This window comes from Mobula hypostoma, chromosome 6 (assembly GCF_963921235.1).
Source record: "Mobula hypostoma chromosome 6, sMobHyp1.1, whole genome shotgun sequence".
Taxonomy (NCBI): Eukaryota; Metazoa; Chordata; class Chondrichthyes; order Myliobatiformes; family Myliobatidae; genus Mobula; species Mobula hypostoma.
The window spans coordinates 24,459,851-24,474,552 of record NC_086102.1 but is presented as its reverse complement, the minus strand read 5'-3'; the positions used below and the strand labels follow the sequence as shown (position 1 = coordinate 24,474,552).

The window sequence follows — 14,702 nt, the reverse complement described above, 5'->3', positions numbered from 1 at the left end:
ACACCGCTTTACAGCAGGGGTTCCAAACGTTTTTGCACTGCGGACCGGTTTAGCACTGACAATATTCTTGCGGACCGGCTGACCGGGGGGGTGGCGGGTGTTCAAGTAGGGTTAAACTCACATCAACATGTCTTTTACAGTTAGCGTTGCCAACTTTCTCACTCCCAAATAAGGGACAAAAGTAGCCGTCAAATACGGGACACTAATGTTTACCCCGAGAAAGACTACCATGACCATGAAGCCTTGCGCGGGCACCTGTGTGCGCATGCGTGTACGTGATCCCCCCCCCCCCACAAATCAGTTTTGGCTTAATCTTCCTGACTACACTGTACATGCATTATTTCTACTTTATATAGGCTGTATATTTATCATATTATTCCTGCTTTTACTATATGTTAGCGTTACTTTTGGTTTTGTGTTATTTGGTATGATTTGGTAGGTTATTTTTTGGGCCTGGGAACACTCAAAAATTTTTCCCATATAAATTAATTGTAATTTCTTCTTCGCTTTATGCCATTTTGGCACGAAAGATTTCATAAGAACACTCTACCTTAGTGGGGGAAATATGGGACAAAGGCAGTCCCGTATGGGACATACCAATTTAGCCCAATATACGGGATGTCCCAGCAAATACAGGACAGTTGGCAACCCTATGTTCAAGTTCAACAGTGCGTGACAGGGAATGAGGAAAGGTGCAGCTGACTCATATCGTTTCCTTGCGGCCCAGTAGCACATGCTTTGCAGCTCGGTGGTTAGGGACCACTGCTTTACAGTACAGGTGACCCAGGTTCAATTCCCACCGCTGTCTGTAAGAAGTTTGTACATTCTCCCCATGACTGTATGGATTTCCTCCAGGTGCTCCGGTTTCCTCCCACAGTCTAAAGACGTATCGGCGCTGTATCTCAAAAATAAAAATCAAAGAACTAAACGCAATGAACTGCTGCTTTGCTTTTCCATTTCACCAATTGGTGCAGTCCTTACCGAGCTCTGCTCAAAACAAAAGAGTCGCTGACGGTCACCAGTGGACCGAGCTCCGGGCATTCCGAGTCGTGGTACTCCCCACAGTCATCACACCCTGGGAGAAAGCGGACAGATGAGGTTTTAATCCCAAAGTTTCCCATGGTCAATCTGCCATTACAAATTCATACACAGCATCAATCAGCAGTGGCTCAGAGGGTAACATTCCCACTCTCGAGCCAGAAGTTGCAGGCTCAGGACCCATTCCGAAGAGCTGAATGCAAAGTCTCAGCTAGAGATACAACACACACAAAATGCTGGAGGAAGTCAGCAGGTTCAAGTTTAATTATCATTCAACCATACATGAATACAGGCAAACGAAACAGCATTACTCTGGGGCCAAGGTACAAAACACAGTACCAACCGTCACACACAGGACAAGGCACATATAGCACATACAAGATAACAGTGAAATACAGTCACACAAAAAAATATTCCAAGTCCCTGAGTCCATGAATGTTGCAGCAGTCTGTAGTTGAACATAATTGTGTGTCTGTGCCTGTGTGTAGATTTCCAGCATCAGCAGAATCTCTCACGTCACTACCGGAGATACAACCAGTCACATGCCACATTAACTTTCAAAGGCAGCAGGCAGGGGCTATCATTGTTGCTTGACGGTCAGTGAATGCTTATTAGGTTAAAAGGGACAGCTTCTATAGCACACACTATGGGTCTACAAATAGTTACAAGCCAGCAATAGAAATAATGTGTTTTTTGCTCTTAATAACACATGCAACATGCTGCAGGAACTCCATAGATCGGGCAGCATCTATGGAGAGGAATAAACAGTCAATGTTTCGAGCTGAGACCAATTCATCAGGACTGGAAAGGAAGGGGTTGAGCCAGAATAAGGTGGTGGGGAGAGGGGAAGGAGTACAAGCTAGAAGGTGATAGGTCAAGCAGGGTGGGTGGGTAGGGGAGGGGGGGAATGAAGCTGGGAGGTGATAGGTCAAGCAGGGTGGGTGGGTAGGGGAGGGGGGAATGAAGCTGGGAGGTGATAGGTCAAGCGGGGTGGGTGGGTAGGGGAGGGGGGGGAATGAAGCTGGGAGGTGATAGGCAGAAAAGGTAAAGGGCTGGAAGAAGGAAAGGAGGAGGAGCACCAAGGGCTCAGTATAGGCAGGAGAGGAGAAATGAAGATTTAAGGGGGAGCCATAGTGGGGGATTGAAGAAGAGAGAAGAGGGAGGAGGAAAATTACTGGAAGTTTGAGAAATCGACGTTCATGCCATCAGGTTGGAGGTTACCCAGACGGAATATAAGGTGCTGCTCCTCCAACCTGAGAATGGCCTCATTGTGGCATTCAAAGAGGCCATGGACTGACATGTTGGAATACAAATGGGGTTTGGAATTAAAATGGTTGGCCACTGGGAAATCCTGCCAATTGCAGATGGAACAATGGTTTTTACTCATTTGCACCTCTCTACATAAAATGTAATTGAATTTTTTTTAATATAACAATTTTTCACCAAGTCTTACACCAGCTTTGCTCAAGACTTGCATATTTAGATGTGACAAATTGTTTCAGAGAGATGTATTATTTGGGCTATGCCATCCACTGCTTCTTACTAGAGTATCAGATCTATCCTTTATGTCAGAAATACCCAATAGATTCAAGATTGTTTAATGTCATTTCCGGTTAAATTCCAAGGCAGACTTCCACAAAGAACCTGCTTCTAATCAAAATAGTTTCCCTTTATGACTTTTCACTCCTATCTTGTTTGAAGTAACTTTTTTTTTCAGGCATCTTCACACATTGTGGTGCAATGGAACTCCTTTCACGAATAGAATATCCCCCTTAGACAGGAATGACCCAGTTGTTTAGAACGTACTGGTTAAGAGTGCCGCACAGGATATGACACTGCAATAAAGCAACCTTGCACATTACTTGTCGAGAGATTCTGCAGATGCTGCTGATCTTGCAAAACAGTGGAGCAACTCAGCAGGTCAGGCAGCATCTCGAGAAGGAAAGAAACAGTCGACATTTTGGGCCAGGACCCTTCAGGACTGACAAAGGATCTCGGCCCAAAACATTTGACTGTTTATTTCCCTCCACAGATGCTGAGCTCCTTCAATATTCTGTGATAGATGTGTATTACTCATTCAGGTCTTGCTATGGGTTTGAATCCATGACCTATGGAATATGGAAATGAGAAAAGGGACTGACCAGAGCCTTCATAACTTACCCTACAGGTCATCTATTACCATGAGGAACCTATTGAAGAGTTTGTTTGAAAGCAGTTTGCGGGGAGGTGGTCTCACTGAATCACGTCTACTCGTTTCAGCACTTTACACAAACATGCTGAAAAGCAGCATTACCTCCAGGTTCAAAATCACACTCAGGAGAACCAAGTAAATATAAAATCTCAGCCTGGAATCCATTTCAGCATTGAGCAAAGTGTGGTGCTGTTGAGAGTGCCATCTTTAAAGCATCTTCAGGTACCAGCGGTTACATGACATTGCTTCAAGGAAGAGCAGGGCAGTTGCTGCTGTATCTTTGTACACTCAGAGTCTACTCATTGAATCATGTCTACTCGGCCGATCACGTAACAGCAACTCAAAGCGTAAAAGCGTGCAGACATGGCCAAGAGGTTCAGTTGTTGTCCAGACCAATCATCAGAATGGGGAAGAAATGTGATCTAAGTGACTTTGACCATGGAATGATTGTTGGTGCCAGATGGGAAGGCTTGAGTATCTCAGAAAGTGCTGATCTCCTGGGATTTTCATGCATAACAGCCTCTAGAGTTTACAGAGAATGGTGTGAAAAACAAAACATCCAGTGAGTGTCAGCCTGTGGGCAAAAGCGTGTTGTTAATGAGCAAGGTCAGGGGAGAATGGCCAGCTAGGTTCAAGCTGACAGGAAAGTGATAATAACTCGAATAACCACGCGTTAAGACAGCAGCGTGCTGAAGAACATCCTTGAACGCACAACATGCCAGATCTTGAAGAGGATGGCTTCTGTAATGCAGCAGAAGACCATGTACAGTCAGTGGCCACTTTATTTGGTACAGAATGTACCTAAGAACAAAGCCAGTGAGTGCATAACAATCACTTCTCATTCAACCTGACGCTGACAAGATTACCTAATCATTATCACCTTGGTACACGTGGAATCTGACAGAGGGTGAAGTGCCCGGCGATTTGCTACATAACAGCACTAAAAAGCACATTTTCAAACTACTACAAACACACTGAAAAGTTGATTTTTGTACACTCAGACACAACTGTTTTCATACTTACAGACAAACAATCTTTCATCGAGACCATCTCCAGCCATCTGCCATGGGGGAAAGAAAAATCAAGAACACTGGAATTAATTAGAGCAAATTAAACAGCGCGGCTGTGTATCTCATATATAGCGACATGGTTCCTGAATCTTTGGAATTATCCCTCGGTCCAGGGAACTTCAAGTAGATATGGACATCATTATCTGCTTAGACATATTTCATTCATGTTTTATTTAGTGATCTTCTGGCCCAATGAGCATTCACCGCCCAATTCCACCCAGATAACCGATTAAGCTACAAACCTGTACGTCTTTGGAACATGGGAGGAAAGCATAGCATCAGCTGGAAAAATGGCAGATGAAATTTAATGCAGGCAAATGTGACGTGAGGTGTTGCACTTTGGGAAGAGAAGCCAAGCTAGGACTTACAATGGTGAGTGGTAGGGCACTGAGGAGAGCGGTAGAACAGAGGGATCTGGAAATGCAGATCCATTATTCCTCGAATGTGGCATCGCAGGCAAATGGGGCAGCAAAGAAAGCCTTTGGCACACTGGACTTCATAAATCAAAGTATTGAGGGCAGGGGTTGGGACGTTGTGTTGAAATTGTGTAATACATTGGCGAGGCCTAATTTGGAGGATTGTGTGCAGTTCTGGTCACCTACCTATGGGAAAGGGATCAATAAAACTGAAAAAGTATAGAGAAGATTTACGATGTTGCTGGAACTTGAGTTATAGGGAAAGAACCAATAGGTTAGGGCTTCAATCACCAGAGAATGAGGAGAGATTTGACTGAGGTACACAAAATTGAGTGGTATACACAGGGTGAATGCAAGCAGGCTTTTTCCACTGAGGACGGGTGAGACTAGAACTAGGGGTCATGGGTTAAGGGTGAAAGGTGAAATGTTTAAGGAGAACATGAGGGGGAACTTCTTCACTCAGGGTAGTGAGAGCGTGGAACGAGCTGCCAGCAGACATGGTGGATGCAGGTTCGATTTCAACATTTAAGAGAAGTTTGGATAGGCACATGGATGGGTGGGGGGGGTATGGAGGGCTATGGTCCAGGTGCAGGTCAATGGGAGCAGGCAGAATAATAGTTCAGAACAGTCTAGGTGGGCTGAAGAGCTTGGGTTTGTGCTGTAATACTCGATGACTCGCCCAGAGTATACTGGGTAGATTAAAATGGATGAATTCCTGGGACTCCACCAACACCGACCAGAACTTCCAGAAATTAAAATTTGTACCAACAGGAATGGAACTAATTTTCTGGAATTTTCCAACGTGTGCCAGCATCAGCAGTGGGAAGTGGGACCGCAGAGTGGCAGTTAATATAAAGCTGTCACAGTGCTAGCCACCCAGGTTCAATTCCTGCTGCCTGTAAGGCGTCTTTACATTCTTCCCCGTGACTACGTGGGTTTCCTCCGGGTGCTCCAGTTTCCTTCCACAATCCGAAAACACCCAGGTTAGATTAGGTTAGTGGGTCACAAGGGTGTAACTGGGCAGCATAGGCTCGTTATGTGGGAAGGGGAAGGCCTGTCACCATGCTGAATCTCTAAATTACCATTTGTAAATAAAATCAATAAAATTGGTTCTAATTTGGCAACTGACCATACCTAACAACTTTGATCAAACACTGCAATATCTTTCAGATATTAAGCTTAAATATGTTTTTTTTGTAAGTATACACAATCACATGGCACTATTTCATATAAGGCGGCTACCCTTTGTGGTATTCATTCCTCTGAATCAGTCAGGTTTACTATCACTGACATTGTTTTGAGGCAGCAGTACAGTGCAAGACATAAAAATCACTACAAGTTACAACTAAATAAATGAAACATGCAAAGGAGGAATAGTGAGGTAGTATTCATGGTCCATTCAGAGTACTGCAGAGGAAGGGAAGAAGCTGTCCCTAAATGATTAGGTGTGGGTCTTCACGACCTTGTACCTCCTCCTCTGACGGTAGCAATGAGCAGAAGGCAATCTAAATTATTAAACTTACCAGATCTTTATAGAACTTCTCTATAAGAGGTTGCTGTGTAAAAATTGGTTGTTCTTCATTTTGTTTCTTTTTTAAATTCTTTTTTAGGATGTGGACAACACTGACATTCACTGCCCATCCCTAACTGGCTTTAAGAAGATATTGGCGAGCGCCTCCGTGAAGCATTGTAATCCTTCTGATGACCCTACAGTGCAAAGATTTTGACCTACCGATGGTAAGGGAGCAGTGACACATTCCTGAAGTTGGATGGCGCAATTTGGCAGAAGGAAAACGGCATAGACTATTTTCTAAATTAGGGGAGAATATTCAGAATTCAGAGATGCAAAGGGACTTGGGGGTCCTCCTGCAGGATTCCCTGGAGGTTAGCTTGCACGTTGAGTCGGTGGTAAGGAAGGCAAGTGCAATGTTAGCATTCTTTGAGGGAACTAGAGTTTGCAGAGGCTTTATAAGGCATTGGCCAGACTGCACTCGAGAGTACTGTGAGTACTTTTGGTCCCTTTATCTGAGAAAAGATGTACTGGCATTGGAGAAAGTCCAGAGGAAATTCATGAGAATTATCCTGGGAATGAAAGAGTTAATGTATGAGGAGAATTTTATCACCCTGGGCATGTGCTGGCTGGAGCTTAGAGGAATGAGGAGGGATCTCATTGAAACCTGTTGAATATTGAAAGACCTAGATAAAGTGCACACAGAGAGGGTGTTTCCTATAGTGGGGAATTCTAGCACCAAAGGACACAGCCTTAAAATAGAAGCCCAGAAAGAGTTTATTTGTCAGAAGGATATACCTTTAGAACAGAGATGAGGAGGAAGTTCTTTAGGCACAGGATAGTGAATCTGTGAAATTCACTGCCACAGACAGCTGTGGAGGCCAAGTCACTGGGTATATTTTAAATGATCATCGATAAGATAGTAAGGGTGTCTGGAGAGTTGAGAGGGTTAATAAATCAGCCCTGATGGAATTGTGGAGCAGACTCAATGGGCTGAATGGCCCAATTCTGCTCCTCTGTCTTACGGACACACAGCTCAAGGAGAACCTGCAGGCGGTGTCTTCCCTTACACCAGATATGCTTGTACTTCTCGATGGTAGACATCAAGGGCTTTGGAGATTCTGCAGGAGTCTCCAAGCAGGTAAATGCCATGCATGTTGTAGAAGGGATACTGCTGATGGGATGGGCTGGGGGAGAGAATAACTATTTAGAATGGTAGAAGCTAAATGGATGCCAATCAAGCAGGGTGCTTCATTTGGAACAGTGTCAAGCCTTCCTGAATCTTGCTGGAGCTGCACTCACTCAGGCAAATGAAGAGTATGTCTATCGTATTCCTGATTTAGGGCATAGAGTGGACAGCCAGTAACATTTTCCCGGGGGGAAATGGCCAATACACGAGGGTAAAATTTTTTAAGGTGACGAGGAAAGTATGGGAGGGATATCAGATGTTTTAAGAGTGGCGGGTGCGTGGAAAGGCAAACACATTAGGGATATTTAAAAGATTTGTAGATAGGCACATAGATAAAAGAGAAATGGAGGGCTATGTGGGAGGGAAGGATTAGATTGATCTTTGGGTAGGTTAAAAGGTCTGCACACATGGTAGGCATACACTGCACTGTACTATTCTATGCTATTGGATGTGTAGTGTCAAGAAAGTAGTCTCTGAGATACTGTTCTCATATTTGCTTGTAATGTGGGAGACCTTTCAGTCTATTCAATCTGTGCCTCCTCAGAACAATTTCATACATCTCATTCCCTCACAATTCCAAAAAGCAACTGACAGTTGCCAATTCAGCAGATCTACAAAGTGTGCTGGGGCAGCCGGTGGCATAGTGGCATCAGCACCAGACTTGGAGACAGAGGGTCCTGAGTTCGAATCTGGCCAGGTCCCAACCTGGCAGAAGAGAGGCCTGGCAATCTACTTCCATGAAAACCCCATGAGTCGACTATGACTCGATGGCACTCAACAACAAAGAGCACAGCCACAACAAGAAAGCAGCATCCATCACCAAGGACCCCCACCATCCAGGCCACCCTCTCTTCTTACTGCTGCTACCGGGTAGCTTCAAGTCCCACACCACCAGGTTCATGAAGAATTATTAACCTTCAACCAACTGGCTCCTCAACCAGTACAGACATCTTCACTCACCACCACACCAAAATGATCATTAAACACAACCTTTGGACTCACTTTCAAGGACCCTACAACTCAAGTTCTCAGTATGATGGATTTATTTATTATTAAAACTTCGTTCTTTTAGTATTTACACAATTTGTCAGTCTTTGTGTGTAGTTTTTCACTGATCCTATTGTACTTTTTTGAATGCCTTCAAGAAAATGAATCTCAAGAGTTGTATTTGGAGACATATGTACGTTGATAATAAACCTACTTTGTACCATTCAGTAATTAGTGGAAACTCAGATGGTCACAGCTGCAACATCTATATAAACTGCACTGGAAGTCAGGATCGATGCTGGGTGGCAGGAGCTGCAATTCAGAAACTTCCAACGTCCGACACATCGTGTCTTCCACTTGTAGTCACAACAGTGAAGTGGCCAATCTAGTTGACTTTCTGGTCAATGTTGACTCCAAGGATGGTAACAGTGCAAGATTCAGCAATGGCAGCAGCACCGAGCACCCAAAATATTTCTTGTTGCAAATGGGGATTGTCTGGCACTTTGATAGCGTGAAGCTTACTTGCTATTTGTTACCCCATGCAAAATATCACCCAGGTTTTCCTGCAGACACATTTGGACGGTTTCATTGACTGAGGAATTGCAAGTGGTGCAGCTGCCAGTGAACACCCCCACAGCAGACCTTACAGTCAAGTAGGGTCATTTTGGCACAGTTAGATACACCCAGTGGCCACTTTATTAAATGCACCTGCTCATTAATGCAAATATCTAATCAGCCAATCATATGGCAGCAATTCAATGCATAAAAGCATGCTGACATGGTCAAGAGGTTCAGTTGTCGGTTAGACCAAACATCAGAATGGAAAGGAAATGTGATCTAAGTGACTTTGACTGTGGAATGATTGTTGATGCCAGTTGGGGTGGTTTGAGTATCTCAGAAACTGCTGGTCTCCTGGGATTTTCAAGGACAACTGTCTCTAGAGTTTTACAGAGAATGGTGCAAAAAAAAACAAAAAACATCCACTGAGCTGCAGCTCTGTGGGCGAAAGTGCCTTGTTGATGAGACTTTTGCACAGTACTGATGTAATCTTATGTATTGTACTGTACAGCTGCCACAAAAAAAAACAAATTTTATGTAGTGATGATAAACCTGAATCTGATATGGGTCTCTATTGTGGACTGAGTGTGGGAAGGGGGCAGATAACAGGAATCATGGTTGGGAAAATGGGAAGGTAGAGGGTAGGTAGTGGGAAGCACTAGAGAGACATTGTAATAATCAATAAACCAATTGTTTGGAATCAAGGGACCTTGCCTGGTGACTCAGAACTGGGTGTGTCGTCTGCACCCGTGCTGCCAGTTCCCACCCCTGACACTGCTTCTCTGCCACCTGTCCCACACCCCTCCACCCTCACCACTCCCAACATCCCATGTTCCCACCAGATCTACAAACTCCATGTCGACAAATACCGTATTGTGCAAGTCTTAGGTATCCTGGCTCTATATAGCTTTTATACATCTAAAAAAATATATCTATATCTAAGATATACATCTTAGATACATCTATATCCTAGACTTTAGCATAGTACTGTACTTTGACTGCAAAGCACTGGAACCACAATAGAAATACAAGTGTTTAAGTGCAGTCTTATTACAATTTCCAGGACCTGGGCCTATTACCTCCCTCTGCAACTGGATCCTCGACTTCCTAACTGGAGGACTGCCCTGTGCGGATTGGAAATAACATCTCCACCTCGCTGACAATCGACACTGGTGTACCTCAGGGGTGTGTGCTTAGCCCACTGCTCTACTCTCTCTATACCCATGACTGTGTGACTAGGCACAGCTCAAATACCATCTATAAATTTGCTGATGATGGCAGAATCTCAGATGGTGACGACAGGGTGTCCAGGAGCGAGATATACCAGCTGTGTGGGTTCACCGCAACAACCTTGCACTCAACATCAGAAGCAGCAAAGGACTGACTGTGGACTTCAGAAAGAGTAAGGCGAGGGAACACACACCCGTCTTTATAGAGGATTCAGAAGTGGAGAGAGTGAGCAATTTCAAATTCCTGGGCGTCAGTATCTGAGGATCTAACCTGGTCCGAGGCAGCTATAAAGAAGGCACAACAGTACCTGAGTTAGAGATTTGGTATGTCCCCAAAAACATTCGCAAGTGTTTATAGACGTACGATGGAAGTATTGAAACTGGCTGCATCACTGTCTGGTACGGAGGGGGCGGCTACTGCACAGGATTGAAATAAGCTGCAGAAAGTTGTAAAATTAGTCAGCTCCATCATGGGTACTGGCCTCCCTGGTACCCAGGGCATCAAGGGGCTATGCCTAGAAGATGCAGCGTCCTTCATTACAGACCCCTATCATGCCTTGTTCTCATTGCTACCATCAGGAAGGAGGTACAGAAGCCTGAAGGCACACACTCAATGATTCAGGAACAGCTTCTTCCCCTTTGCCATCTGATTTCTGAATGGGCATTGAACCCGTGAACACTACCTTGCCCCATATTGTGCTGGCCTTACTTAAGATCAATTCTAACCCTTCCCTCCTAATTAGCCCTCTACTTTTCTAAGAATTGCACCATTAACCCTGTATTCTGCTTTCAAGTTTGACCTTCTGAAGTGAATCACTTCACACTCCTCCGAGCTGAACTTCACATCCAACCTCTCAGCCCAGCACTGCACCCCGGCAATATCCTGCTGTGGCTGACACTATCCACACCACCGCCATCCTCCGAATCATCTGCAAGCTTACTAACTCCACTTCTTCATCCCAGTCATTTATAAACTGAAGTTATAAGTGGCAGAATTTTTGATGGAAACTTTTTTTGAAAAAAAGTTTCTATTTTTCCTGACTTCCACGTACATTTGAAAGACTAAAGGAGTCCCATTCTATTCAAACCCATCCACAATTAAATGTCTAAATTGGTTAACTCTGAAAACTCAAGGAGAAGCAATAAGAACCTTCCATTTATAAACACACAACCAACCAATGCTTGAAATCGACCGATTTCTCAAGGCTACAGAAAGTTTTGTGGAATAAGAACGCTCACACACACAAAGCCATGATGTGACAGCTGATGTACGCAAACAGCCCCAGCTCAATCTGCATCATTACTGACCCTGCACAATTACGTTCATACCATGTTTCAAATCACATAAATAGATTACTGGTAATTTAAAAGAAAACGCGATGAAACAGCAGCAACAACAAAACATTTAAAGCCCAGCTAAAAGTCCTGACAGGATTTGCTAATGGCCTGGGCCCTGTGATTTTTTCTCAATGGCCCACACAGTGGGAAAAAATAAACAAATAAACAATAGACACCTCTGATACTTGTGCATTGATCAGAGCTTCAAAGCTTTCTTCATAGCAATAGGTCATACCTACACATGTCACATTAGCCCAGTGTTTCTTTGTTCATTCAATATTGTACATTTATCTGCAGTCGTTTCAACAGCCAGTAACATTTATTTTAATATATTTAAATACAAAGGTTTAAAAAATTCCAAGTATATTTGTAACCATGCAGATTTCTGACGCAAAAAAAACACCCTTCAACATATTTTAAATTTAACGTTCTTGATTGAGTGCCTTTTAATAAATAATCAGTTTTGCTGCTACATTCACCCAGCTGCAGATACGGAAATGGTTCAGAAATATTGTTAGTTAATCAAAACCGTGCTTTTTCGCTGTTGCTACTCTCTTGACAGTGGAGACAGTCCCAAAAAAAAATTAGGTTAATAAAGAATGCGTCGTCGCAGCTTTTTTTCTCCCTGTTTAAAGGGAGACCATCTGTTAATACTGTACATGAATGATGACTGTGAGTTGCTGTTCTTTCTGAGTTCTCCTGGACGGAAAAAATACATTCTATGAATAGTGTTAATAATCAGTGCTCTTGCTGCTTTCTTCTGGATGGAGAAGGAAACAAGCTACACATACAAGTTAAGGATTAATCAACACTTTGTATTTTTTGCTATGCAATGCCGGCCCAAGACCGATAGGACCCATTTATTAATATAGTGGAGCCATCCGTCAGGAGAGATTGCGCATCATTATTATTATTACTGCTACTGGTGGATCAGACAGTGTGTGTCCAGTATCGCCGTGCATTAAAAAGCAATGTGCATCATTGCCGTTGCCTGCACTCTTGGTGCTGCTATTAGATAAGGTCGCACCGGGAGAGCAATGTCCTGAACCCGACAGGCTCCGACTGTCCCCGGCTGGCTGCTGGAGGAGGGTGTAGGCTGGGAACGCTCCGCCTGCACTCCCCGCCTCCGCCATTCCAGGTTGTCTGAGCGTCCCTCCCGTTGCCGATCCATGCGGCCGCCAGCGGCCCTCAGCCGGGTTTTAACAGCGATCCGCTGCGCTCCGCCTGGCAACATTGTAACAAAGAACAGGCGGAATGGCGGCCGGAATGGAAACATTGTATCGATCGCCGGTGCGACGTTCCAAAATACTGCAGGCACCAATCGGCAGCTGCGGGCGCCGAGCCGGACCCCTCCCTCCCGCCGCGGCCGCTTCCCTTGCCCTCCTGTGAGACCGGGCGGCACAGCCACCTACCTCCCTCCGGGGCCGGGCGCAGGCCGCGCCGGGTTTTGCCCCCCGCTTTCCGCCTGGTTTTCCGCGCAGGTTCGACTCTCGCGAATCCTGACTCCGGGTTCCAGTCCGCTCGCCCGCCAGCGCGCAAGAGCGGAAGCCGCCGACACGGCTCTTTGCCGACACCTGCCGGGAATTGTAGTCTTTATGGGGCCACACGGCGCGATTCTGACTACATCCCCTAGCATGCCATTCGCCGGACCTCCATCTTCCAAGCGGCAGGGCTTTTAACCATTTTAATGGGGATATTCGCGCTCCTTGCCTAATATTTCCAGGAATTTAGAGATCGGTACGGGATTTCGCGAACTCTCCCACCCGCACTGCAATTTAGCCCCACAATACTTCAACGTCAATAAGGCGCATGATTGGAAGTGTCTGCGGAACACCAGATGTTTGCTGGGAATAGTAGTCTTACCGTGTAATAGATGGAGAAACAATAAATCTGCTCAATTAATTGAGTAAAATTATGCAGGTGATTGCGGTGGAAATAATGATGGAAATTCTCAGTGACCAGCCATTGCCAGTAGAAAGAAAGATTTAGGTCAAAGACCTTTCATCACAAACTTTTTGAAACAACAAAGCAACTTAAAATTATCTTTTTTAACTTTTCTGCAAGGAAGATGGTGTCAGTTATCCAAAGATAAAGAGCTTTGTCATAGCTGATGACGTAGTTTGCTTTGGTTAAATAGCCCCTCAGGGTTGGGAGGGGTGTGTGACTTGCTTCCCCTCTGGGTGTCTGGGTTCTGATGTGGGCACTGTGATAGGTGACACACACAAAGTGCTGGAGGAACTCAGCAGATCAGACAGCATCTATGGAAATGAATAAACAGTGGATGTTTCAGGCCGAGACCTTTCTTAAGGCTTGAATACAGTGTGCTCCTTCTTCCATTAATTACATTGGGACTGCTTTACTGAGGGATTTCAAATGGTACAACCATCAGTAAAGGCTCCCACTGCTGGCCTTACAGTGATTGGAAGATCATTGATGGTACATCTTAAGATAGATGGTTGGGTCAAGTGGAGGTGTTACAATTTTCTACCTGGAGGTATGTAGGTGCTCAATTTCCTCATTTGCAGACACCAGTCAGCTCGGACTGGCAAAAGCATCTCCACAATCATTCCTCCAGCCTTTTGTCTGTGTCCACAATCAGGTGCACCACAAGGCTGTGTGCTTAACCCCTAGCTCTACTCACTTTACGCTTATGACTGCAGAGCTCCAATGCCACATTTAAGTTTGCTGATGACCACTGTCACTGGCCAAATCAAAGGGAGTGAAGAATTGGCACATAGGAGGGAGATTGAAAATCTGGTCGAATGGTGTCAAAACAATAATCTCTCACTTAATATCAGCAAACCAAAGATCTGATTATTGCCTGAAGGAGGAGGAGAATGGAAGTCCATAAGCCATTCCTAATCAGAGCTGGAGAGTGTCAGTAACTTTAAAAATCTTGGTGCCATTTGTCCTGGATCAGCATTTAAGTGCAATTATAAAGAAGGCACAGCAATGCCGCTACTTTCTCAGAAGTCTCGGAGGTGCAGGACGGTTACAGTGAAGTGTGTTGACATGGAATCGAGACAGTGGGGCCCGCTGGAGAGTGGGGAATGAGCCAATGACTGGCCTTGCTGGAGCAGATTTGAAAGCAGTTCGATGCGGCAGAACCAAGGTGAAACAGAATCGGGGTAGAGCCTGGGCCCGAGAGCGAGGAAAGGCCCAAGGTTTGGACGATG

General features: G+C 44.8%; 1 protein-coding gene across 3 annotated transcripts in view; it reads right to left on the bottom strand.

Annotated features, from left to right (window-relative positions):
* Positions 1-13,044, bottom strand: part of prdm15 (PR domain containing 15) — a 90,948-nt gene extending 77,904 nt beyond the window's left edge. For all 3 annotated transcript variants that reach the window (XM_063050423.1, XM_063050422.1, XM_063050425.1), the window contains exons 1-3: positions 12,939-13,044; positions 4,253-4,289; positions 982-1,075 (exon numbers count right to left, since the gene is read on the bottom strand). In XM_063050423.1, coding sequence (XP_062906493.1) covers positions 982-1,075; positions 4,253-4,289 — 131 coding nt within the window. In that variant the 5' untranslated portion in view covers positions 12,939-13,044. The remainder of the gene's footprint in view (positions 1-981; positions 1,076-4,252; positions 4,290-12,938) is intronic.
* Between the last annotated feature and the right edge of the window lie 1,658 nt (positions 13,045-14,702).